Here is a 27,054-nt window from a genome sequence, read left to right as displayed (position 1 = left end):
GCTGAGCTGTGATTGGCTGCTGTGGGAAAATCACTACATTTTTTCTTGCACACACTGATAAATCTGGGATATAGATAGTTCTGTAGGGCCCCAACCACAAGAGACACAGACATGCTTGCCTATGTCTGGTGGGTGTTTTTAGGTGATATACACTCATTTGATATGATATATAGGTCTCAGATGGGAATACCCTTTAAAGTTTTATTATCAGAGAGTCATATTGCCTCTCTGCAATAAAAAGGTTGTGCATGTCTGGTCTATAACTTGCTGGATATGACTGGCTTTACTGAGCAGAAAGGGGGTACTCCGGCGGAAAACTTTTTTTTCTTAAATGAACTGATGCCAGAAAGTTAAAGGGGTAGTCCAGTGGTGAAAAACTTATCCCCTATCCTAAGGATAGGGGATAAGTTTGAGATCGCGGAGGATCCGACCGCTGGGGCCCCCTGCGATCTCCTGTACGGGGGCCAGGCTCTCTGGCCAGATAGCGGGTGTCGACCCCCGCACCAAGCAGCGGCCGACACGCCCCCTCAATACATCTCAATGGCAGAGCCGGAGATTGCCGAAGGCAGCGCTTCGGCTCTGCCATAGAGTTGTATTGAGGGGGCCTGTCGGCCGCCGCTTCGTGCGGAGGTCGACACGCCCCCTTCCCGCACGCTGTCGGGGCTCCGTACAGGAGATCGCAGGGGGCCCCAGCGGTTGGACCCCCCGCGATCTCAAACTTATCCCCTATCCTTAGGATAGGGGATAAGTTGTTCACCACTGGGTCACCACTGGACTACTCCTTTAAACATATTTGTGAATTACTTCTATTAAAAAAATCTTTACCCTTCCAGTACTTTTTAGCAGCTGTATGCTACAGAGGAAATTCTTTTCTTTGCTTTGCCCACAGTGCTCTCTGCTGACATCTGATGCCTGTATCAGGAACTGTCCAGAGCAGCATAGGTTTGCTATGGGAATTTTTTCCTGCTCTGGACAGTTCCTTATACGGGCATCAGATGTCAGCAGAGAGCACTGTGGACAAGACAAAAAAAAAATTTCAAAAAGAATACAGCTGCTAATAAGTACTGGAAGGGTAAAGATTTTTTAATAGAAGTAATTTACAAACCTGTAACTTTCTAGCACCAGTTGATAAAAAATATTATTATATATATATTATATATATATATATATAATTTATTTATTTTTATTATTATTATATTTTTTTTTCTCTTCTTCCACCGGAGTACCTCATTAATGTAGTACTGTGGCAGAATTGAGCGCACCATACATTAACTAGTAGATAAAAGGTAATGGTACAATGGAGGACATTCTAGAGCATGTATAGTACAAAGACCCAGAGGGAACAGAATCTTACACAAGTTAGGAATCTGTTATGGACCTTAAAAGTTCACCAATATTCTTTTATCTGCATATTAGATGTCCCCAAATGTAGGAAGCATATATATTATGATAGGACTATAATATAGAGCACCATTCTCCAATTGTCTGGGAGTTGCAGGTAAATAATGATAAATGAAACAACCTGAATCTGTTGTGGATGCTATGAGGCAGGAGGGGGTCAGTACTGAGAACCTTTCCGGGACAGCAGCTCCTGTGCCTCTGAGATAATACAATAGAAGAGGCCTACAGCAATGTCACACAATGAGAGCAGCTTGTGTAACCGGTTACATCATCATTTGGCTGCTTTACCAGGGGCCAGTGAAGATGAAATATCCACGCTTACTGAATTACAATACACTTCACCTTCTAAATGAAAGCATCATAATAACAGGGCCCCTAAGCGTTTTACTGTATTCTACAAGTATACAAACACTATCACCAATAAGACCGGGTCAGAAGAGGCAGGACCTCAACTTCTCTACCTTTTGAAAATCCCAAGAGGTCCCTGGAATTTTTCCCACACATGACATACAATGCCAGTGTGTATTTGTTTACTGTAGCTTATATGGGGCCCAATACACTGCACAGCAATGGAATAGAAAAAGGACTTCAAAAGAACCAGGATTTCCGGCGCTGACCACAGAGGGATAGACGGAGCCCAGGTAAAGGAATCAAGGTTTAATAGCAACGCATTTCACCGCGCATGCGCGGTGAAACGCGTTGCTATTAAACCTTGATTCCTTTACCTGGGCTCCATCTATCCCTCCGTGGTCAGCGCCAGAAATCCTGGTTCTTTTGAAGTCCTTTTTCTATTCCATAATTCTTCAGGAAGGCTGCAGACTATAGGATTGTGATTAGAGATGAGCAAACTTACAGTAAATTAGATTTGTCACGAACTTCTCAGCTCGGCAGTTGATGACTTATCCTGCGTAAATTAGTTCAGCCTTCATGTGCTCCGGTGGGCTGGAAAAGGTGGATACATTTCTAGGAAAGAGTCTCCTAGGACTGTATCCACCTTTTCCAGCCCACCGGAGCACCTGAAAGCTGAACTAATTTATGCAGGATAAGTCATCAACTGCCGAGCCGAGAAGGTTGTGACGAATCGAATTTACTGTAAGTTCGCTCATCTCTAATTGTGATCCTAAAATCACACGCGATCAGCATTGTTGTGTATGCCACTACACAACTCAACAGGGTGAGCATGGACATTTCCCTTTTCCCACCCTTGTGCTGGCTATACTCCACAGGGAGGAGTGCCTTTCTTCTTTCTCTTTTCAGACTGCACAGCAATGGAAGAAATCCTTCCACCAGTCCTTGTCCGTATTCACATTGCTTGCACATGTGGCCACTGGGAACTAAATGTAAAGAAGCAAAAACTTTTTTTTTTTACCTCAGATTGCCAGTGCCCAGGTACTAGTCAACCATTTCTACCATAGCCGGGTCGTTTGCTTTGGGCACATTGTTAATGCCCATGAAGCTGAATGTCTGTGTGTACGTGTCACATTGAGAAGCCTGGCTCTGGAATCTATACTTTTATTGTCACACAAGGTTAAAGTTACCTTCTGTTATACAGACATATCAGGCATCTTGTGACTCATTTCAGCATTTTATTACCATTGGCAAATAGACTTACGGCCACGCTACAAGGTGACTTTGGCAGGACAATCTCTTGGCACATGTGCTCTGTCATAGCACAAAGGCTTAAACTCATATGCAGCACCAAGTCACGGCCACAGTCACTTTGCAGCAGAATCGGGTGTTCAAGTGACTTTAAATGGAGAGCTAGGAGCCAATTGTCCTACATCACACATTCCCTAGCGATGTACTATAGAAGTCCACATGTGGGAACAGCCTAGTGATACATAGAACAGCACCCATACAACATTGAGTGGTGGAGACTAGAGATGAGCAAACTTACAGTAAATTCAATTAGTCACGAACTTCTCGGCTCAGCAGTTTCTGACTTTATCCTGCATGAATTAGTTCAGCTTTAAGGTGCTCTGGTGGGCTGGAAAAGGTGGATACAGTCCTAGGAGAGAGTCTCCAGCCACCAGAGCACCTGAAAGCTGAACTCTTTCATGCAGGATAAAGTCATCAACTGCCGAGCCGAGAAGTTTGTGACAAATCAAATTTACTGTAAGTTCGCTCATCTCTAGCGGAGACCTTATAACAAGGATTTTCAACAATTACATTCTTTATAGTTCTTGTAATATACTGAACTTACATAATTATGTTCCCAGATATTATGCTTCTAGAGGTCTAAGGCTATGTTCACATGGTAGAATGTGTGCACGAAAATTTCTGTGCGGACGTTTTATCGACAGATGAGTGCAGGCAGAGCATGCCGGTGCTAGTACTGCTCAGAAATGCGCTGTTTCATAGACAGCAATGCATTTCCGCACAGACTCCACAGAAAAAATTGACATATCTATTCTTTCTGCAGACTCCGGTATCGGGATTTCCACAGGAAAAAAAAAAAAAAAAAAATAAAAAAATCTGCTACGGAAATTCCGCCATGTGCAGCACAATCCCATTGAAAGCAATGAGACTCTGCTGCAGCTGAATGTCAGTGTGGATTTCTGCACAGAAATTCCATTGTGTGGACATAGACTAAATGTGAAATACTGAGGAGCATAGATACACAGTCATGGCTGTAAATGTTGGCACCCCTGAAATTTTTCTAGAAAATGAAGTATTTCTCACAGAAAAGGATTGCAGTAACACATGTTTTGCTATACACATGATTATTCCCTTTGTGTGTATTGGAACTAAACCAAAAAAGGGAGATTAAAAAAACCAAATTGAACATAATGTCCCACCAAACTCCAAAAATGGGCTGGACAAAGTTATTGGCACCCTTTCAAAATTGTGGAAAAATAAGATTGTTTCAAGCATGTGATGCTCCTTTACACTCACCTGGGGCAAGTAACAGGTGTGGGCAGTATAAAAATTACACCTGAAAGCTGATTAAAAAAAGGAGAGAAGTTCACTAAGTCTTTGCGTGTGCACCACACTAAGCATGGACAACAGAAAGAGGAGAAGAAAACTGTCTGAGGACTTGAGAACCAAAATTGTGGAAAAATATCAACAATTTCAAGGTTACAAGTCCATCTCCAGAGATCTAGATTTGCCTTTGTCCACAGTGCGCAATATTATCAAGACGTTTTCAACCCATGGCACTGTAGCTGATCTCCCTGGGCATGGACAGAAGAGAAAAAAAAATGATGAAAGGTGTCAATGCAGGATAGTTAGGATGGTGGATAAGCAGCCCCAAACAAGTTCCAAAGATATTCAAACTGTCCTGTAGGCTCAGGGAGCATCAGTGTCAGTGCAAACTATCCATCGGCATTTAAATGAAATGGCAGGAGACCCAGGAGGACCCCCCTGCTGACACAGACATAAAAAAGCAAGACTACATTTTGCCAAAATGAACTTGAGTAAGCCAAAATCCTTCTGGGATAAAGTCTTGTGGACAGATGAGACCAAGATAGAGCTTTGTGGTAAAGCACATAATTCTATTGTTTACCGTAAACGGAATTATGGAGGTTCAATGATGTTTTTTGGGTTGCTTTGCTGCCCCTGGCACTGGGTGCCTTGAACGTGTGCAAGGCATCATGAAATCTGTGGATTACCAAAGTGTCAGAAAAGTGGGTTTGCGTCTGAGATCTTGGGTCTTCCCGCAGGACAATGACCCCAAACATACGTCAAAAAAGCACCCAGAAATGGATGGCAACAAAGTACTGGAGAGTTCTGAAGTGGCCAGCAATGAGCCCAGATCTAAACCCCATTGAACACCTGTGGAGAGATCCTAAAATTGCTGTTGGGAAAAGGCTCCTTCCAATAAGAGAGACCTGGAGCAGTTTTTAAAGGAAGAGTGGTCCAACATTCTGGCTGAGAGGTGTAAGAAGCTTATTGATTGTTATGGGAAGAGACTGATTTCAGTTTTTTTTTTTCCAAAGGGTGTACAACGAAATATTAAGTTAAGGGCGCCAATAATTTTGTCCAGCCCATTATTGGAGTTTAGTGTAACATTATGTCCAATTTACTTTTTTCCCCTCCCTTTTTTTGGTTTAGTTCCAATACACACAAAAGGAATAAACGTGTATAGTAAAACATGTTTTACTCAGGGGTGTGGAAATTCGATTTAAAAAAAAAACTACTTGTCCATGGGACTAAAACAGAGCAAAATCTACTTGTCCCTAATGACGATCCACTTGTCCGGACCAATTTTCGCTTTTACACTCATGTTTTCCTCCTCGCCCTATAATAACCATAACTACCTACTATAATGATACCTTTTAATTTTTCAATAACATTCTCCGAACAAAAAAAAAAAAAAATTATTATATTATATATTATATATTATATATTATATTATATTATATTATACCGTATATACTCGAGTATAAGCCGACCCGAGTATAAGCCGAGACCCCTAATTTCAACCCAAAATCCCAGGAAAAGTTATTGACTCGAGTATAAGCCTAGGGTGGGAAATACCTCATCCCCCCTGTCATCATCCAGACCCGTCATTAACATCCTCATCATCCCCTTGTCATCATCCCACACATCCCCCCTTCATCATCCCCTTGTCATCATCCCACACATCCCCTTATCATCCCACACATCCCCCCTTCATCATCCCCTTGTCATCATCCCACACATCCCCCCTTCATCATCCCCTTGTCATCATCCCACACATCCCCTTATCCCACACATCCCCCCTTCATCATCCCCTTGTCATCATCCCACACATCCCCTTATCCCACACATCCCCCCTTCATCATCCCCTTGTCATCATCCCACACATCCCCCCTTCATCATCCCCTTGTCATCATCCCACACATCCCCTTATCATCCCACACATCCCCCCTTCATCATCCCCTTGTAATCATCCCACACCCCCCCCCCCCCTTCATCATCCCCACCCCCCTTCATCATCCCCACACCCCCCCCCCCTTCATTATCCTCTTCTCATCATTCGCCCTCAGTGGTCTTCAACCTGCGGACCTCCAGAGGTTTCAAAACTACAACTCCCAGCAAGCCCGGGCAGCCATCGGCTGTCCGGGCTTGCTGGGAGTTGTAGTTTTGAAACCTCCGGAGGTCCGCAGGTTGAAGACCACTGCGGCCTTCAACATGCGGACCTCCAGAGGTTTCAAAACTACAACTCCCAGCAAGCCCGGACAGCCATCGGCTGTCCGGGCTTGCTGGGAGTTGTAGTTTTGAAACCTCCGGAGGTCCGCAGGTTGAAGACCACTGCGGCCTTCAACATCATCCAGCCCCCTCTCACCCCCTTTAGTTCTGAGTACTCACCTCCGCTCGGCGCTGGTCCGGTCCTGCAGGGCTGTCCGGTAAGGAGGTGGTCCGGTGAGGAGGTGGTCCGGGCTGCTATCTTCACCGGGGGCGCCTCTTCTCCGCGCTTCCGGCCCGGAATAGAGCCGTTGCCTTGACAGCGACGTATCTGCGTCGTTGTCAAGGCAACGTGACTATTCTGAGGCCGGGCCCGAAGCGCTTAGAAGAGGCCTCCCCGGTGAAGATAGCAGCCCGGACCACCTCCTCACCGGACCACCTCCTTACCGGACAGCCCTGCAGGACCGGACCAGCGCCGAGCGGAGGTGAGTACTCAGAACTAAAGGGGGTGAGAGGGGGCTGGATGATGTTGAAGGATGTTGGGAGTTGTAGTTTTGAAACCTCTGGAGGTCCGCATGTTGAAGACCACTGCGGGTGGGGGAGTTCACTCGAGTATAAGCCGAGGGGGGTGTTTTCAGCACGAAAAATCGTGCTGAAAAACTCGGCCTATACTCGAGTATATACGGTATATTATATTATATTATATATTATATTATATATTATATTATATTATATATTATATTATATTATATATTATATATTATATTATATATTATATATTATATATTATATTATATATATATAAATAAATAAATAATATATTTTATCGGTGAAGTGAAATTGAAATAGTAAAAGATAATTTTGCAAAATTTGGTGGTTTTCTTTTCTGCACCATTTACCTTGTGGTTGAGCTAACATGTCCTTTTGATACTTTAGGCCGGCCTGATTACAGCAATACCAGATTTGTATAGTTTCCATCATGTTTTACTAATTTAAAAAAACGAATTCAGACTTTTCCGGCCCTGCTTGCCTGAAGCAGGGCTAAGGGCTGGAAAAATTTACCTGCCCGGCACCCAGAACTGCATGTCCCGGGCATCGGGCGATAGGAATTCCACATCTCTGGTTACTGCACTGCTTTTCTGTGAGAAATACTTAATTTTCTTGAAGAATTTCAGGGGTGCCAACATTTACAGCCATGACTGTATATAGTCAAACGCTTCAGAAGTTTCTTTTAGCACAGCAAAGCATACAGGAAGCCATAAAAATACACTATTCTATCATATGAAACAAAAGAATAAGGAGCAGCCAACCAAATATAAAAGACTCACTCAATAAAGGTCTCTTACACAACAGCTCCACAAAACCCTGGAGAACTTTTCAGACAATATAATCATTTTAATGCAGATGAGATGATGCATCTAGCCAAAAAACTAAAAGGATTGTGTACACAGCAGCAGTTAGTGCGACAAAGCACAGAAGCAGGTTACCTTTACCTTTTCTTACTAAGGCGAGAAGCCTTTGTTATAAAATGAGAATGCCTTTTATACAGACCATATCCACACACCCACACAGCTATAAGAAAGCCAAACAAACAACAAAACAATTGACAGCAATGAATGTCACGCAGAGTTTGTGATCCACACAACCTGTACAGCAGGGTACGGAGGCACTAGTATGGAGGCACATGGCCTCTGCTTGGTGCCATACAGAGGTATTTTGCTCTAGCATCAGAAAAGAACACAACCATAAATGATGCATTGGATTGTTATGGCAAATCCATGGTATCAAAATCACACCTAACAAAATCGCAACCTGACAGTCATACAAATAAAAAAAAAAAAAAAAATGATTTTTATTCTTGGAATAGTTAGGGTGCATGCACACGTTTTTTTGCTATACAGTTCCCGTATACGGTTTCAAGTTAAAAACCATATGGAACCATATAGTAAACCATATGCATTGACTTAACATCGTAAACTGTATGTCAAACGCATCATACAGTTTTTTTTAACCAATACCCAAAACCGTAGACTACCACGTTTTTTGTTCCGGGTGAAAAACCCTATATGTTGTATTTTTTTATTTTTTTTTAAACATGCGAGTCAATGGGAACCGCACGGAACTGTATGTGCGTACGGTTCCATCCAGTTTGCACCATATGGTTTTTGACTTTGCAGTTTTTTTTTCAATCAAAAAAAGTGAAACTTTATTCAAAATGGAGTGAAAAGTTAAATACGTAAACCTTTTTTCTTTGAGTAAAAAAAAAAAAACAAAAAAAAAAAAAACAGATGCAACCGGACATCATTTTTCAAACCGTACATGGGTTGAAATTTGTACACACGTTTTAATACTGTTTAGTCCGGTTTTGAGGAATCAGTTTTTCCATCAAAAACCTTATACGGAAACTGTGTTGCAAAAACGTGGTGTGCATGCGCCCTTAGAGTGCTACTCCTGTCCTAAATGTTGCACCAGGTATGATTATCAATCTGGGAGTGCTCAGATTTTCACCGTACATTATACAAAATATAATAAAAACCACTTATAAGCACAGTGTCAACAACAAAAACACTTTTCTAATACAGTTTCTGAATTAATTTGTTTTTAAAAACCTACAGGGGTACGCCAGTGTTTAAAACCATATCCCTTTGTGATTTCCAGAAAGAGGTCCCGAATCTCCACACTCTATAGAGAAATGGGGATGGCACATGCTCCATGCGTGGCACACATCCACAGACTAACGGATACGTTTTTTAAATGCTGAATAACCCCTTTAGGAACTCTGCTTTCTGTCATTACAATGGGTCCTTCTAAACCTCTCACACAGACACAGTCCTTACAGTAAAGGCAAGTTCACACGTCATAGTCAAACTACATTTATTGTAAAATTAAAATAAACTATCAAAATGGTGGTGTTATTTCCCACAAATTACATTTTCATTCAATATGAAATATACTTTATGCGCCAAATGAGAAAACCCCTTCAAGGTACAAAGCCGTCTAGAAGGAAGACTGTTCATCTGAGCATGACATCAGGGAGGACGACCGCTTACGGCTCAAAGAGGTGAGTGTCCAAGTGATAGGTGTCACATGTACCAGTCCTCACAACATTAGCATAATACCTTCCAGCAGATTACTATGTCAGCTGATGGAGACACGGATCCCTGTGCAAACAGATAACACAGCACTGACAGGGAGCACGTAGGAAATATCTCATCACATCTAACAGAAGAAGCAAAAGGGGACTTTGTAAAAGCCAGCACAAACCCTTGAAAAGAATATTCCGGATTCAGAAATCATCCCAAGACATATAACTTACTAATATAGTGTTATCAAAATTTGTACTGGCTTCAGCATGCTTTTTCGTAATTCACCTGTAATTCCTTACAGCAGGAAGTTGTGTAGTCCTTTCAATTTTCAATGTGGTGTCACCAGCTCTCAAACTCCTCCCTCTCTCCCAAGACAACACATCATCCTTGGCTGTCTCAGGCAGTATGGCTGGAAGTGGTCTCCGAGCTTTTGCCCATCCCCAGACCCTCACCCCAAACCCACCCACACTAACAAAATTGACATGCAGGGGATTACAAATTTTTTTTTTTTTTTTTTTTTTTAAATCAACTGGTACCAGAAAGTTAAAGGGTACCTCTCATCAAAAAAACCTTTTGATATATTATAGATTAATGTATGCAGAATAACTTCACAATTGCATGTTATTAAAAAAAATATGCTTCTTTCTATTTAATTTTCCACTTTGAAGAAATGACCACTAGGGGTCTCCCTACCAGTCCTGGCAGCAAGCATTTCAGACTCATGCTGGAGTCCTAAACACTACGAGCTGCCAGTCTGCTTTGTTCACAAAGGAGAACACTCAGAGCTGCCAGCCTGCTTTGTTCACAGCCTGTTTGGCCGTGAACGAAGCAGGCTGGCAGCTCTGAGTGTTTAGGACTCCAGCATGAGTCAGAAATGCTTGCTGGCAGGAATGATCGGGAAAAATACAATAGAAAGAAGCATATTTTTCATTAACATGCTATTGGAAAGTTATTCAACATTCATTAATCTAAAATATATCAAAAGTTTATTTGATGAGAGGTACCCTTTAAACATATTTGTAAATTACTTCAATTTAAAAAAAAATCTTAATCCTTCAAGTACTTATGAGCTGCTGTTATGAGCCACACAAAGTTCTTTTCTTTTTGAATTCCTTTCTGCCTGACCACAGTGCTCTCTGCTGACACCTCTGTCCATTTTAGGAACTGTCAAGAGTAGGATAGGTTTCCTCTGGGGATTTGCTCCTACTCTGGACAGTTCCAAAAATGGATAGAGGTGTCAGCAGAAAGCACTGTGGTCAGATAGAAAGGAAATTCAAAAAGAAATGAAACTTCCTGTGGCTCATAACAGCTGATAAGTACTGGAAGGAATAAGATGTTTTAATAGAATTTACTAATCTGTATACCTTTCTGGCACCAGTTTTTTTTTTGTTTTGTTTTTTTAAGAAAATGTTTTCCAGTGGAGTTCCCCCTTTAAATTTAGATTTTCAGTGTAGAACATGCCTCAAAAAAAAAAAAAAAAAAAAATCCACAACAATTTTGCTGTATATGAATTTGCCCTTACAATATCACAACGTACACCTGCATTTGAGGCTACATCAATGGTTTGGTCATAAATGGCATGTAAATTACAGCATTAAAAACTGCACCAGCGAATGCCATATGCCTTGGACTGGAGCAGCACCTGACCAGATTTACTAACTTCAAAGTGGTGCGGTTGGTTTCTGGCATTTTACTATTCCAGTAAAATGCCAGAAACCAAACGCACCACTTTGAAGTTGGTAAAACTGGTCAGGTGCTGCTCCAGTCCAAGGCATATGGCATTCGCTGGTGCAGTTTTTCATTTTTGTCCAGAGAAATAGAATATACAACGCAAAAGGTTGAAAACACAAAGTAGGTCTACTGCATTACATCGTAAAAAGGATGGCCAGGACTGGATACAATAAAGTCTGCGCCACTCTTATTTATACAATAGCTTTTTTCCTCCTCAAGTATTTAGAATTGATACTTTGCTTGTGAACATTGTTATGCAGGGGAAGTGAGACATTTCCTCATATTTGATAAAATACAATATATTCTTCATCGTAGGCTCTATGTTTAGCCTGGGAAGAACAGCGTGTGAAAGTACTACCACAAGTACCAGAAGTGTAAAGGGTAACTACATTGCAAGAACACTAAAATCTATGCTATATTTAGACATAAATGTTGCCTGCCCTCTAAATGGACGGACATAAAGGTCAGGATAGCATAGATTTTAGGGTTCTTGCAATGTAGTTACCCTTTACACTTCTGGTACTTGTGAAAAGCCATAGTACACGTCCCAGAAGACGTATCAAGCCATGGGATCTCTGAGATATGAGGTAAATGACCCAGGATGTTCGGGCTACCAGGGAACCTCGGCAGGCGTGGGATGGCGTGAGAAGCACAGAGAGCCAGGCCAGAGATTTTTGTTTTACAAACTGTTTGTGTTTGGTGCGTGAGGACTGGGCACAGAGCCAAGGCACAGATACAGCCACAATGCTGCCTTTCATTTCATGTTCACACACAGGGCACAGAAGATGACTGCCAGCTACAGCAAACAGGACCAACACAGGCCGCTCTGAGCCATACCATGGCCAAAGCCGTCATTACCAATGAAAACAACCGATAACCAAAGTTAAGGTACAAATGATGGGCAGGGAGGAGAGTGGATGGTTCACAAGCAAATATGACAACTGGGGGACATGCTAGGGTCATCAATTTATAGTTAATGATCTACCAGCTTAAAAGTAGTTTTTAGATTATACCGGTATTTATTATTTTGATCTCAAGTTAATGTTTTGCTTTGGTTTTTTTTGCCATCCACAGCTGCATTCATAATTCTGCTAGTTGTTCCTAGAATTTGACCACCACCAAAAGAGAAAACTCAAATTCTCAGGGCCTTTTCACACAGCAAAATTTCAGGGCTGAATGACATTCCGCAGGCACCGGCAGAACAAGCCTGCGCTAGAACCACTCAGAAATGCGCCGCCTCCACAGACTGCAATGCATCTCTGGGCGGATTTCGCTAAAGAAAAAACATGGAAGTCTGGAATTTCAGTTTCAGTGGCGGATATACCCATGACAAAAAGAAATTCTGCCATATGCATAGTGCAGCAGAATTCCAGTAAAAACGATGGTTGTCTTCTGTAGCAGAATTTCCAAGCAAAATTTTTCCACCGGACAAAAAAATTAAAAATAAAGCACCCAATGTGGCTTCTATGTTTTAAGGAAAAAAAATTAAAAATGCAACTCTGGACCTATCCTAGCTCAATAATGAACACCTTTTGCATCAGCTAAATTGACATTTTCGCTTGAAAAACATTTGACATGTTCCAGAGACATGTCACAGTTTGTACACTCAGACCCTGACTGATCAAAACTCCCACCGATCAGTAGAACCAGCTGGGAGATGTCCACGCTAATAGTGTTCCCTCCTGGCTCTGTGCCATGTGACTGACAAACTAGCAATGCAAGCCTATGAGTATGTCTCGGTCAAGTGCACAGAAAACAGGGAGAGGAGAACTAAGTCACACACATTTGTTGCACGGCTTGTACTAGCGATCAGTCGTGGTTTAAAACACAGACTGACCAATCAAAAGTCGTCAAATGTTTTTTCAAGTGACAAGTACACTTTAAGTGAATAAAGACGTATGAATACACTTTCTGGGCACTCAAATGTACAACTCTAGAGTAGATCCTACAGACTACGTCAATGGTGCCTAAGCCAAGCAATAATGTAAAGCTAATATTTACAAAGATAACATTTGTTAGGTAACAATTCAGCAGCAGGTATTGCTGGGAGATCCCATATATATATATATATATATATATATATATATCTCAACATGTGTGTGTGTGTGTGTGTATGTGTGTATGTGTGTGTGTGTGTGTATATGTGTGTGTATATGTGTGTGTATATGTGTGTGTATATGTGTGTGTATATGTGTGTGTATATGTGTGTGTATATGTGTGTGTGTGTGTGTGTGTGTATGTATGTGTGTATGTATGTGTGTATGTTCCACAAAAACGTCAAAACGGCTAAAGATATTAACATGAAACTTGGCACACATGTTACTTATATGTCAACAACAAACAGGATAGGTGATTTAACCCTTACTCACCCTCATTTGCCAGGGGCGGGGTTTATGTTTAAAGTCCCATACAACTCTATAGGAAATATATGTTACTGCATAACTTCCAAATGGCTGGAGATATTTTGATAATACTATGATAATACTCAGCTAGTCCATCTATATAACAAACCACTAATCTAGTATGTGAGAATAGAGCTAAATCTTTAGTCCATATATAGGAACAGTTTTTCTCTAAGCTGTAAATGTATGCATAAAAAGTGATAGTCTAGAGCAAAGGGCCCCAATATAGAGCTAAAAACTAGAGACCCTGATGCAAAAGGCAAGTATCTGCACCGAGTGACCCGAGAAACTGAAGAAATCCTGACAGCAGACTCTCAAGTATAAAGTGACATGCAAATGAAAAACATTCGGCTTTGTTCACACCACAGTCATGCTTTCTGTTGTAACGGCAAATACTTGACTCCTATTGACCACGGGTTTGGTCATCGTGTCCATCACTTCAACAGGAAGAATAAACAAATTAAACAGAACTGCTGAGGGAGAATCCAGAAAAAAAAAAATCTTCTGATAATCGTGTGAACACGGCCATACTAGCAACTCTCCAACCTAACTATAGCACTAAAAACCTGATGTTATATTAGGCTCCTGCCCACGTCAAGCTCACACAGCACTAAGTTAATGTTTAGCTCTTCCTTTTTAAATATATACATTTGCTTAATCTCTGTGAAACAGTCAATAGGAAAAAAAATGACTTGAGAAGCCCCTTTCCAGTCGAGCCAAACAAATATGTCAAGTTTCAACACTTCAGAAATAGAGCAAGATATAAAATAAATGAAAAACATAAACCTGTCTGTGCCTTAGTGCCCTATAAACTGCCCCATTAGCTGTTAGTTGTAGTGCACAGTTATGATGCTGTGATAGTCATGAAGGCTTCATTTCACCCTAAGTATCAGGAACTCTGTACAAAGCCTGGTACTTAGGGTGTCAATCAATACTAAGAGGGCAGGAGGGGGTACGGGCAGCATGACTAGATGCTGTGGGTGATCATGCTGACTACTCACCACTTGCTGGGACACCTATAGAAGTTGTTTTTACCGAAAGTGCTGCATTATAGAAATCTTATTAACACAGCGTCAGAACTCCGTACTACAACAGCCAACAGATAGTGGAGCAGCTTATAGGACATTAGGGAGCTCACAGGTTCCCTTTAAGACAAACTGATCTAGTTTTACATACAAACCAATAAGAGTTCAGATTTCATTTCATAAACTGCACTGAAAATGAAACCTGTGCTGTTACTGGTTGCTCTGAGCCATTATTCCGGTTGGACTGCTAAACAGAATATTGTAGTAGTCTATGGTATAATATATTACTTTTAGGTCATGGGAGCCTATGGGCCATGGGTGCCAATGTAGTGGCATCAATCACGGGTATAAGTCAGGAAATCCTACTGACAATGAAAACAAAGCCTCTATAGCAGATTCTGTCAAAAAGAGGGCAAAGTAGGGTAGCATGCCAAGCTATTTTGTTCAGTAAAATGTCAGACCCCCATGAAAAAAAGTCAATGGGGTCCATCAGGTACTGTTTCTATCTGGCATGTAAGTGACCAGGCAGCGCAGTAATTTTGTTCTGCTCCTATGAGGAAGCAAAACACAATGAAGATGTAGGACCAGTCTAATGGAGAGGTCAGCAACCTGTGGCTCCCCCGACAGCTGAACAGCATTGCTATGGGGGTACAATACCTAATATTATGTAGCATTTGGTCTAAAGCTGGCCAGTTTTAGGGAGATTTATCAAAACAATAAGATTGCTTCTTTTATCTTTGTTTTTAAAAACTAAGGAAGCATTGGTTGGACAGGTTTTAATAAATCTCCCCCTTTGCTACAATTACTACCACTTAAAGAGGTACTCCCCTGGAAAACATTTTCTTTTAAATCAACTGGTGCCAGAAAGTTAAAAACAGATTTGTAAATTACTTCTATTAAAAAAAAAAAATCCCAATCCTTCCAGTACTTAGCTGCTGTATAATAAACAGGAAGCTCTTCTTTTTGAATCTCCTTTCTGCCTGATCACAGCGCTCTCTGCTGACACCTCTGTCCATTTTAGGAACTGTCCAGAGTAGGAGCAAATCCCCATAGCAAACCTATCCTGCTCTGGACAGTTCCTGACATGGACAGAGATGTCAGCAGAGAGCACTTACGGTCAGGGAGAAAGGAACTTCAAAAGAAAAGAACTTCCTGTGTATTATACAGCAGCTGATAAGCACTCGAAGGATTGGGATTTTTTTTATAGAAGTAATTTGCAAATTTGTTTAACTTTCTGGCACCAGTTGATTTAAAAGGAAATGTTTTCCAGTGGAGTACCCCTTTAAGCCCTCTGTGTTTATGAATGCAGGGTGCCACAGATACGGTGTATGAAGAACACATTGAGACTGTACTTACTATTCTAACACAAGGATCATTTCAGTGGCTGTTTCATACACCTCGTGCAGCTTAATGACCCAAGGGTTGTCTCTTGCCAGTTCCAAGACTGCAATCTCGTGCAAGATTTCCATACGGCAGTCCTGTCCCTTTCTTCGTTTTCTCATAATCTTTGCAGCAAATTCTTTCTCCGTTTCTTTTTCAATACATTTTCTTACTACTGCAAATTTTCCCCTAAGGTGAAAAAAAATATAAAATAAAAATTAGTTAAAAACTAACTCTGTTCTGTACAAAAGACGTTCAGCAAAGTACCACCACATACAATAGTATTCTAAGCATTCACAGTTAGTAGGATCCACAACCCAGATAGTATTGTACAAGGACCTTAGTGGTTGCTTTTGTCCCTTCCACAGCACTGATGGTGCTCTCTTTATAGGCAGTATACATAACTTGTGGCCAGGGGAATACAATACGGTGGCAGGTAAACGTCATCATGCGAGTCCTGCTTTAATCCCTCGACTACATGGTTCACAAGCTCTTACAATGGACACACTTTTAGGGGATTATGCAGTAAAGACACTATACTAGTGGCTTCTCTTTCTAATGAACAGATTACTATAGTGTAAATAGTAAAAAAAAAAAAAAAAAGCCCAGAAAACTATTTAAAAAAGGCTATAAGATTTACATATTACTTTTCCACAAAACTACTACAAAAATTGAGCTATAATAAAAAACACAAGATTTGAATTACAGCAAGTGTTGGATATGTGTTTATGAAGATACCAGGTAGGGCCATTGCTTCCCTGTAGACCACTGTTTCCAAACCAGGGCGCCTCCAGCTGTTGCAAAACTACAACTCCCAACATGCCCGGACAGCCAACGGCTGTCCGGGCATGCTGGGAGTTGTAGTTTTGCAACAGCTGGAGGCGCCCTGGTTTGGAAACACTGCTGTAGACTATACTCCCTGAAATAGCCAGCCAGGAGAGGGCAACACTGATTTCTTTACCTACAGGTAGAAGTGAAATGATCTAATGGCATGTAAGAGACCGGTCAGACCCTGGCAGAGATGAATGTAAATCCACCATGGAAGCAGGGAATGTAAACATGCCTTTGTCCTGCACATTTCTGCAGCATGAAGTCATGCCTGGACATAAAGAGCCGGGCCCTCGGGAGCCTAAACCACATTGTACGCTGACCTACTTCTAGGCAAACACTGATTAACACTAGCACATTGCATGCCTCAGAGGACGGGGCACACGGCTACAGCACAAAGACATATGGTTGCCAGGGCCTCCACACTACTGAAGCCTTTCATCTCCAAACACAAGAGTCAAGGACATGCTTCAATGTATAGGTGAGATGTTACCAAAAGGCAATTCAGTACTACATACCCAACAGGAGACACTTTTGGCCTTTATTGGGTTAACAGCCCTATGGATACATTTATAGGAAACATGTGACATTGAAAATGCAATCTGCAGGCATCACGTTACAGACCAGGATGAGATAGATTGATATATATGGATTTATGGGGAAACATTCCAGGATTACTTTCATTTATTAATACAATAAGAGACCAAAATTGCCCAGAAAGGAATTCAGACCAGCACTTAGAGTGGAAAATGCAAAAAAAAAAAAAAAAAAAAAAAAAAATATTATATATTATATATAATATATATAATATATATATATATATATATATATATATATATATATATATATATATATATATATATATATATATATATATATATATATATATATATATATATATATATATATATAAAAGAAAAAGTTTTATATAATTTACACACTCTCCAAAAACTCCACTTTATTGAAGACCATAAAAACTGGGAGCTTCCACAACAAACCTAAAAGGGAGGGGGGGGGGGTAGCATTATCACTAATGCGTTTCTAGACTCTCAGTCATAGCTTAAATGGTACAGTTTATTATTAAAAACAACTTGATATTTAGTAGAGACATATCATGGTTTAATAAGTATTCAAGAGCACTTAGCACATTCTCTCCCAGCTCTGTATCACGTGAGGGCCTAACACCCCCACATGGCAAGAATATGGGGAAATCCAGGAAAACTTTTGACATTTCCCCAGGACAGGTACAAAGGAGAACTCCAGCAAAAGTTAACTTATCCCCCTATACACAGGAAAGGGGATAAGTAGCTGATCGTGGAGAGTCGGACCGCTGGAACCCCGACTCTCAGTTGAGAATACCGGTAGACGGCACGTGCTCAGTTCATTTTTATGGTAGCGCCGATGATACCCGAGTGCTGTACTCTGGTCTTTTCGGCAATCCCATAGAAATCAATGGAGTGCGTGCTGTATGCAGCACTTGCTCCTCAATGAGCGCCGGGTCCAGTCCCAGTGATCAGACCCCCTGGGATCAGCTACTTACCCCCTTTCAGAAGATACTCCCTTTAATAAGGGCAGTCTGGATATCCACTATGAAAGTGATGGTTTCTAGGAATTGCCCCTTAAGTTAACTTTTTATTAGCCAGCATAAAGACAGCTTGTAGAGCTATGTTTACACTGATGTTATGTTTTCATATAGAATAAAAAATAAAAAAAAAGAAACTGTAGTGCAATATAACTTATCCCCTATCTTTTGAAAAGAGGATAAGTTATAGATTGCAGGGGGGGGGGGGGGGGTCTGACCCCTGGGGCCCCCACAATCTCCTGTACGGGGCCGCAGCAGTCTGCAATAATCCAGTATTTATTTATTTTGACAGCAAGAATAGAGAAGTGGGAACCAATGTTCAGTAAATTCATCCCAGATTGTTCCAGGCAGCGCTGCCATCTGCTCATTATCAGTCATTAATATTAACAGCACAGAATGAAGTCCTCCTCCTCCCCAAAACAGGGACACCTGCAAAACTGGTCATAGAATGGCAGCTGGCATATGTGTGCCAAGTAAGTGCCACCTGAAGGTGCCAAGTCCCTCCTGCCCAGCACCTAATAAAACATTAAATAAGGATCTTTGTTCTGTTAACATTTTGCCATCAGTCGACATTAGCTACCGTTCAGATAGGTTTCATTGCTTACAGCAGGCATCATACCTTACACAGGGACCCATCCCTGAATTACCAGAGTCTTTTCTAGGGATCATGTGGACTGCAAGAAGTAGGCCATTAAATCTATGCTGGGAAAACCCCATTTTAAGAGAGTTTGTCAGATCTACAGAATAATGCCCAAACAGTCCCAATAGTGCACTATGAAGACATATCATTGCCTGAAAATATCTTGCCTGAAGAATTTCACAATACTTAAAATGGGTACTCCGGTGGAAGCTCTTTTCTTTTTGAATTTCCTTTCTGCCTGACCAGTGCTCTCTGCTGACACCTCTGTCCATTTTTGGAACTGTCCAGAGAAGGAGCAAATCCCTATAGCAAACCTATCCTGCTCTGGACAGTTCCTGACATGGACAGAGGTGTCAGCAGAGAGCACTGTGGTCAGACTGAAAGGAAATTCAAAAAGAAAAAAAGAACTTCCTGTGTACTATACAGCAGCTGATAAGTACTGGAAGGAGTGGCATTTTTTAATAGAAGTAGTTTAAAAATCTGTAACTTTCTGGCACCAGTTGATTTAAAAGAAAATGTTTTCCACCGGAGTACCCCTTTAAAGGGGTAGTCCAGTGCTGAAGGGGATAGTAGGGGATAGGTTTCAGATAGTGTGGGGGGGGAAACCGCTTGCCAGATATCGTGTGTCAACCACCGCACGAAGCGGCGGCCGACACGCTCCGGCTCTGCCATAGAGTTGTATTGAGGAGGCGTGTCAGCTGCAGCTTCGTGCTGTGGTCAACACGCCCCATTCCCGCAGGCTGCCGGGGGGCCCTGTACAGGAGATTGAAACTTACCGTATCTCCTATCCTTAGGATAGGGGATACGTTTTTCAGCACTGGATATCTCCTTTAAGACTCAAGTTGTAATACTACACACAAACCGAGGACTGGAGTGGTACTGTTTTAGAAAATATTAGCTCTGTTTTTCTATTTCTGGATAACCGCTTTAACATAGTCTAATTTAGTGCTTTTGTTGAAAATAAATATGGTTAAAATACACATAAATGTCATAGTCCCTTCTATGTACACGTGACAGCTCCATACAACAGATTTTAGAACCAACAATAAACCTCATCTAGAAAATCCTAGTTCGTCCTGCTGTATACACAGCACTAAGGGATCACTTTTCTTCAGGAATCTTTCATAGGAAGCAGACAGATTTGCAGAACCATGGGCGACAAGCTTTTTACTCATTTTCAATTACAAAGCCATTGGAACAAGCCTCAAGATTGACAGTAAACTCTCACAGAACAAGAATGGCTGGTTTTACCCACCCAGTAAGGTATTGGTACATTTCTACACCGTTCTGGCCTGCAGTGAGGCGGACATTTAATGGAACAACTGAGATTACACACTCATTTAAATTACCGGCAATGAACAAGGAGTCACCGTAATTAAAACAATACATGTGAATTGAGGGAGGGGGGCAGAATTCAATAGGAAACCATTGTTTGGCAAACTACTACACAACAACCAAGCTGCTGCAGGGGCTGTGGAACCAAGGAGCTAAGAAATCAATGGAAACACAGAGGAAAGTGGAGAGGAAGACGGGAATGGATACAGATTTAAAAAAATAATAAAAAAATTCACATTTAAGCGAAGTTTTCATCTGTGTCACAGGCTTGTTGGATTTTACAGAGGTTTTAAATGTTAAGTTAATGCTTGTCAATGGATGCCTATGGCTGCACATCAGTAACTAAGGTCACTAGACCATCAGGGGTCATGCTGAATCTGTACCTGAACGTGTATAAAACTCCCCAGGGTTAAGAAGTGGAGCTTTCAGGAATTCTATGGTATATCAAGCTGTTCGGATTAGTCAGTAACTTAGCCTGATGTAGGTTATTAAAACATCTAGTTTTCATCAGGACAGTCATAGGGTCCTTTAACTAGTCCTATCCAGAGCAGTGACATGTGAGTAATATGTGGCTCATATCACCGTCATGGAGCTCTGTAAAGCACTTCCCTTCCCCTTGCATATACTAATCTGTCTACAAAGAATACATGACTAGGTGATAGGAGGCATCATCCTGAACACTGAGGTTCACACGGACAGCAGAGACCCATACCGCTGCAGTACAAAGGAACATGCAACAAACAAACCAGGCTGAGCAAATACTATAATACACCAACATGGAAATATTCTCAGGAAGGCACGCTATTCTATACAAGCAGCACCACCATTGGGGAGGTCTGTCAAATACAGAATCCTGGTTGTATGGAAGCAACACAGAATAATTAGCTTTGATGGCCAAGAAAAAAAAAAAGAAAATGGGTCTGCATTGCCCACAGCAACCTATCACAGCATATCCAAAATTGCTCTGAAAACTGAGCTGTGATTGGTTGCTTTGGGCGAATCAGACATTTTTGTCTCCTGAAAATGGGATAAATCTGGCACAATATGTCTTAGGTCAATGGCTCACAGGACACGGAATTCAGTTTAAATGGAAAAAAAGTAATGTGGGAAACCTTAGAAGGGGTTGTCCAGGTATTAAACCTATCCCCTATCCACAGGATAGGTGATAAGGGTCCGAACTCTGGTCACTCCCACAAACTCTGGAACAGGGCCCTTTTCTTACCTCTGAACTCTCCGGACCCCAACTTCGGAGACAAACTGATCTCAGCAGTGACAGCCCACTCAGGCGATAACTGGCTGCAGTGATGTTTCACCTTAGTCGGTGAGGGGGCCGCGCTACACCGTGGTATAAGTCAGCATACCTTCTTGACAGGATGCTCACATATCACCAAGGTAAGGCCACATTTAAATGATGTTTTAGGGAACATCGCCAGTGCACCTTGGGATACTGACAAGAATGGTTTGGTGCTATATACCGCAGCATACCCACACATTTTACTTTATAACCAGGAAACTGCCCTAAAACACCACGTCAATGTGGCCAAACTCTAAGAGCTTATTCTTTTCACTTTGCCAATTCCAGTCTGTTAAGTTTTCTTACTTCCACTATATAATCACTGATCTATTATCCCCAAGTAGGTTCATACAGAAATGTACTATATTTGGTCTCCTGGAACTAATAGCATTATTACAAGGATAGGCATTCCAAACCATAAATCTATAGCAGTCTAATAACACGGTTTCTTAACCCAATGAGTCCCTCCGTGCAGTGTCCCTCCGTGCAGTACAGTGAACAGAGGCCTTGTACATCCTTCACAACACGCTCTCTATGTTCCCCTTTTCCACAGCTAAAAAGACATTTAGAAAACAAAGACATCCACAATGATGCAGTAGAACAGCTTTCTTGTTTTAATCATCTATAGGAGCTTTTGATCTAAAGCAATTTGTCCACGGAGCTCCAAAGCAAATAAAAAACAGGCGTGACAAACAGGAAATTATCAGCAAGGAAAAGCTTGCAAGTCCCAGCATCATCCTCATTACTCTCGCACATCCCCGTGTGTCTTGGAGACCTGATTCATCCAAGGACTGCACATAAAGTAAACTGAGCAGGCTGCTTCTTTATAGGGTCAGATTAGTCTAGCGGCTAAATCCTTTCTACTAAGCATGTTCCTGTGCAGCAGACTGATCAAAGGCTTGGCACAATAATGGAAAGCATGTGCTCACTGAGCAGCAATTGATCGAGCAGATCCCTAGACTGAAGCATCCTACTGTGGCCCATGTTATCAATGACAGCTCCCTGCAAGGGGAGAGGATAAATCAGGGCCTGACAGCTTGTTTATTTCCCACTGGACACACACATGACTTTTTGCTTATGCCTTGTAGTTTCACAGTCCTTGTAATGCTCCACATAGTTCACATACCAGTGTTTCCCATGCCTTTAGCCTTAATGTGACACTTAACATTTAATAAACATCAATCATCACTCACTGAAGATATTTCACACTACAGCGAGATGTTAAAACAAAAAGGTAATTAAAAAATTCCCTTGAGGCCATATTGTTGTCCCCAGAATCACACCACAATCTATCCATAAAGTAATGGTGACCTTGGTGATCTATCATCCTCAGATTTTTTTTTTTTAGTGGCAGTAAGGTGACTTTTTCCTGTAGGAAACACTAAAGCTATGGTGCAATTCATTGCGAAGCAGCAGTGTTACTGTAGATCACTGTTCACAACATCCCTTGAAAAACATATTTATGTATCATAGTATGAAAGTAAAGATGGACATACAGCAGATAGCTGCCCAATGTCCTTCTAAAACCCCACAGACCCAAAGTTGTGTGTCAAAGCTAAACAGACACCAAAAGGACCCCCAAAGTCAATGGGATCCATTGTGCGACAGATTGTCCAATTTTATTTTATTTTTTGTTATGAGCGGAGCTCCGATGCAGATGTGATGTGCGCTTAGCCTTAAATGGATGTGAATTTGTTCTTAACTGCCACCAAATGAAAGAACAAGGATCAGGCATTCAGCAGATTTTGGTGGGGCCACAGATAGTCAAGTGGCCCGACCAAAATCTGCAAGTATGGCTGACAGTCCTGTGTACATTTATGTTATTTCAGCACATTTCCACCACTGCCCTGTAAATTCACCATTACAACCCAGTTCTAACAAGCTGTCATAAAGCATTTATTTGTCTATGTCCTCACAATATTACATTAGATAATTGTTGCCTGTAATCCTGATAAGAATATGCATGTGCCAATTGCCAGTTATACCATCCCCCGATAGATCAACGGTAAAATCATTTTATGTACCATCACACCATCCTCCTGCCCAGAGGTAAACATTTCACCATAATTCAAAGTTGACATCTACTCAATAACCACAATGTGGCCTGAACTCGCTTCTGAATTCTTATCACGTCTGTGTAATATTTGCCACCTGAATCCGGTTTGCAATAAGCTGTACAGTAATAAAATTGTGGAATGCGGCCTGTCACGGTGCTGCCGGCAAGTGCTGAGATACATGCCCTGTCCGGGAGCCATAACCTAAGTAATAAATAATGGCATTTAATGAGTTCTAATGTGACAGCTGCTGCAAACATATACATTATAATAATTGTACAGTGCAAGGGACATTCTAGGAAGAATAAAAGGCCTGCACATGTCCTCCTCTTGGGTCAGCCTAAAATAACGCTGCTCCATCACCAACCATTAGGACTGTGGGAAATAAAGACATCAGTGGATTAGTTCAATCCTTCTTCCAATGTTCTGCCAATGCAACCACATCTCTCGCAGAATTTCACAAAGTAAGGCTGGGTTCACCTCACGTTTTTAAACTACGGTTCCCGCATACGTTTTCTATCAAAAACCGTATGGGAAAAGTAAACCGTATGCGTTTTTAAACAGTATACTGTTTTTTAAAAGTGCATACAGCTCTGTCCGTTTTAATTTTTTTTTTAAACACATAAGTTTTTGAAAATTCTGTCCATTTTTAATGGGAGGGGTCTTGGGTGGGGACTTTAGGATGCAAATGCGCACGTGCAAAGAAAAAAAACGCATACGGTTTTGCCGTATGGAACCGTATACATGTGCGTTTCCCATTGACGTCCATGTTAAAATTAAAAAAAAAAAAAAAAAAAAAAAAAAAAAGGTATGTGGTTGCAATACGGTTTTTAAACTGGAGTCAAAACCGTGGTTAAGCATGGTTTGGAGTACTGTTAAAAACCGTATTGCAAGCAAACCGTACACAACCTTATGCATCAGGGTGCACACGGTTTGCAATGTTTTGCCTATGTATACGGTTTTCAATACCGTTCCGTAGGTTTTCAGTAATGAAAGCGTATGCGGGAACCGTAGTTGAAAAACGTGATGTGAACCCAGCCTGAGAATAGTGCTTTGATGGAGACAGCACATCAGACTGGGACAGATGCCCAACAGCGTTGCGGAACACATCATCCTGAATACCTACCTGTTATCTGCCCTCAGATTAAGCAGAAATCCCTTCACGGGCAACTAGAGGGGGAGGGTCACCAGGGCTGAACTATCTTATTAATGGGGCACAGAAGGGACACGTGTGACATGTGACACTACATAAAAAGATTAGTGAAGTGTTAATGCTGTTAACCAGTGAGGATATCTTTAGTAGGAAAAACAAACAAGACAAGTTTGTCAATAAACAACAGAGCATTGTTTCCTGGTAAATGTCACCTGAAGGCCCCTTTCACACTACAGGCATCATCCTGCTTTTTTACAATAACAGATGATAACTGATGACCATCATTTTTTATTTTTAATGTTTTTTTTTTCTTAAAAAACCTGATCTTCCGTTACCAGTTACATCCGTTTTTTTTTTAATCAGGGTTTTTAACCCTTTTTTTGTAAAGCTATACTGAGCATGCTCTGTACAAAAAACCTGACAATAACTGATAACGGATTTTTTTTTTTAACATCCGATTGACTTCCGGTTTTTCACCATTTTTTTGCAAGACCAAAAATTAGTGCTTGCACACAGTCTTGTGTCGGCAAAAATAACTGACATTAGTAAAAACGGACATGCCTGATGCAAAAGGATGTTCAAAAAATTCCATTGACATGAAAGAGATTTTTTGACGGCAATTTTCAGGCCTTTTTGCCGGGAGTAATAAGAGGTTTTTCTACAGGATGATACCTGTAGGGGCCTAAAACGCGTTCTATGGTTATCCATAGACACCCTGCCTGATACTATAGGCATATATCTAGCCTGCTTCTAATACAGCAATACTTTCTCTACACTTTACAGCTGCTACGAAACAGGGAATTTCTTACTCACAGGAAATTGTGGTAAAAATTAGCGGAAGATTACACATATATGCAAAAGTGACTCAAAACTAAAACATTCTCATAAAAGAGGATCTGCACCTTACTGCAGGGTGGGAAATAGAGCTCACATACAGAGGGGCAGCTCCACACCTAGCCCCCTGGCTTTACATCACTCAATCTGACATGAAGGTCCAAGTAACCTAACACTGACTATACCAGTCACTTAGGAGTGTCCCTAACAAACAGGCTGTCAGAGCTTTTGGGCAACATGTTGGTAGCAACCAGGCTGTCAGACACCACTTAGCTGTTCAGCTCAAAGCTGGGCTGGCACCGTGCTGGCAGAATTTTTTTTTAAATATCACAGATAGGACATAGAGCAGACATACATTTCAGACAGCTCCAAATATAACAGAAAAAGTCACAAAAATGAAACTCATGGACAGTGGTAAGTAGTTTCTATTTTCATAGCTTTTTATTCCTTTATCCTTTTTTGTTAATTCCTCACTGGCCACATAGTTTAAAGGGGCACACTGGAAAACATTTTCTTTTAAATCAATCGGTGCCAGAAAGTCAAAACAGATCTGTAAATGACTTCTATTAAAAAATGCCAATCCTTCCAGTACTTATCAGCTGCTGTATAACACACAGGAAGTTCTTTTCTTTTTTAATTTCCTTTCTGCCTGACCACAGTGCTCTCAGCTGACACCACTTTTCATATTAGGAACTTTCCCCACTAGAAGAAAATCCCCATAGCAAACCCCTCTTGCTCAGACAGTTCCTAAAATGGACAGAGGTGTCAGCAGAGCACTGTGGTCAGGCAGAAAGGAAATTCAAAAAGAAAATACCTGTGTATTATACAGCAGCTGATAAGTAATGGAAGGTTTGGGATTTTTTTTTATAGAAGTAATTTGCAAATCTGTTAAACTTTCTGGCAATAGTTGATGAAAGAAAAATGTTTCCAGTGGAGTACCCCTTTAAGCGTGCGTTCACACACACACACACTTTGTTTTTGCAGGTTTTTCGCTGCGTATTTGAAAGGGTGCGGGCTCTTCTCGGCTATCCGCAGCAGATTTTCCACAGAGGAATTTACACTGCGGAAAATCCGCCACAAGCACCATTGAAGTCAGTAGGGATTGCGGTAGATTTTCCGCAGCGTAAATTCCGCCGCTGAAAATCTGCTATGGACAGCCGAGAAGAGCCCGCACCCTTTCAAATACGCAGCGGAAAACCC

At 41.3% G+C, this 27,054-nt stretch overlaps 1 protein-coding gene and 1 long non-coding RNA gene across 2 annotated transcripts in view; one reads left to right on the top strand and one right to left on the bottom strand.

Moving 5' to 3' along the window:
- Window positions 1–27,054, bottom strand: part of STK17A (serine/threonine kinase 17a) — a 38,821-nt gene that overhangs the window by 8,704 nt on the left and 3,063 nt on the right. Inside the window, exon 3 of the mRNA XM_056520529.1 lies at window positions 16,111–16,323. Within this exon, the coding sequence (XP_056376504.1) occupies window positions 16,111–16,323 (213 nt within the window). The remainder of the gene's footprint in view (window positions 1–16,110; window positions 16,324–27,054) is intronic.
- LOC130273537 (uncharacterized) lies at window positions 81–12,747 on the top strand. The gene is made up of 3 exons (XR_008844027.1): window positions 81–128; window positions 12,103–12,215; window positions 12,402–12,747. It is a non-coding gene; the product is annotated as an uncharacterized LOC130273537 (long non-coding RNA).

The sequence above is a fragment of the Hyla sarda genome, chromosome 5 (assembly GCF_029499605.1).
Source record: "Hyla sarda isolate aHylSar1 chromosome 5, aHylSar1.hap1, whole genome shotgun sequence".
Taxonomy (NCBI): Eukaryota; Metazoa; Chordata; class Amphibia; order Anura; family Hylidae; genus Hyla; species Hyla sarda.
The sequence above is the reverse complement of the archived record's forward strand: the minus strand, read 5'-3'. Positions and strand labels throughout refer to the sequence as shown.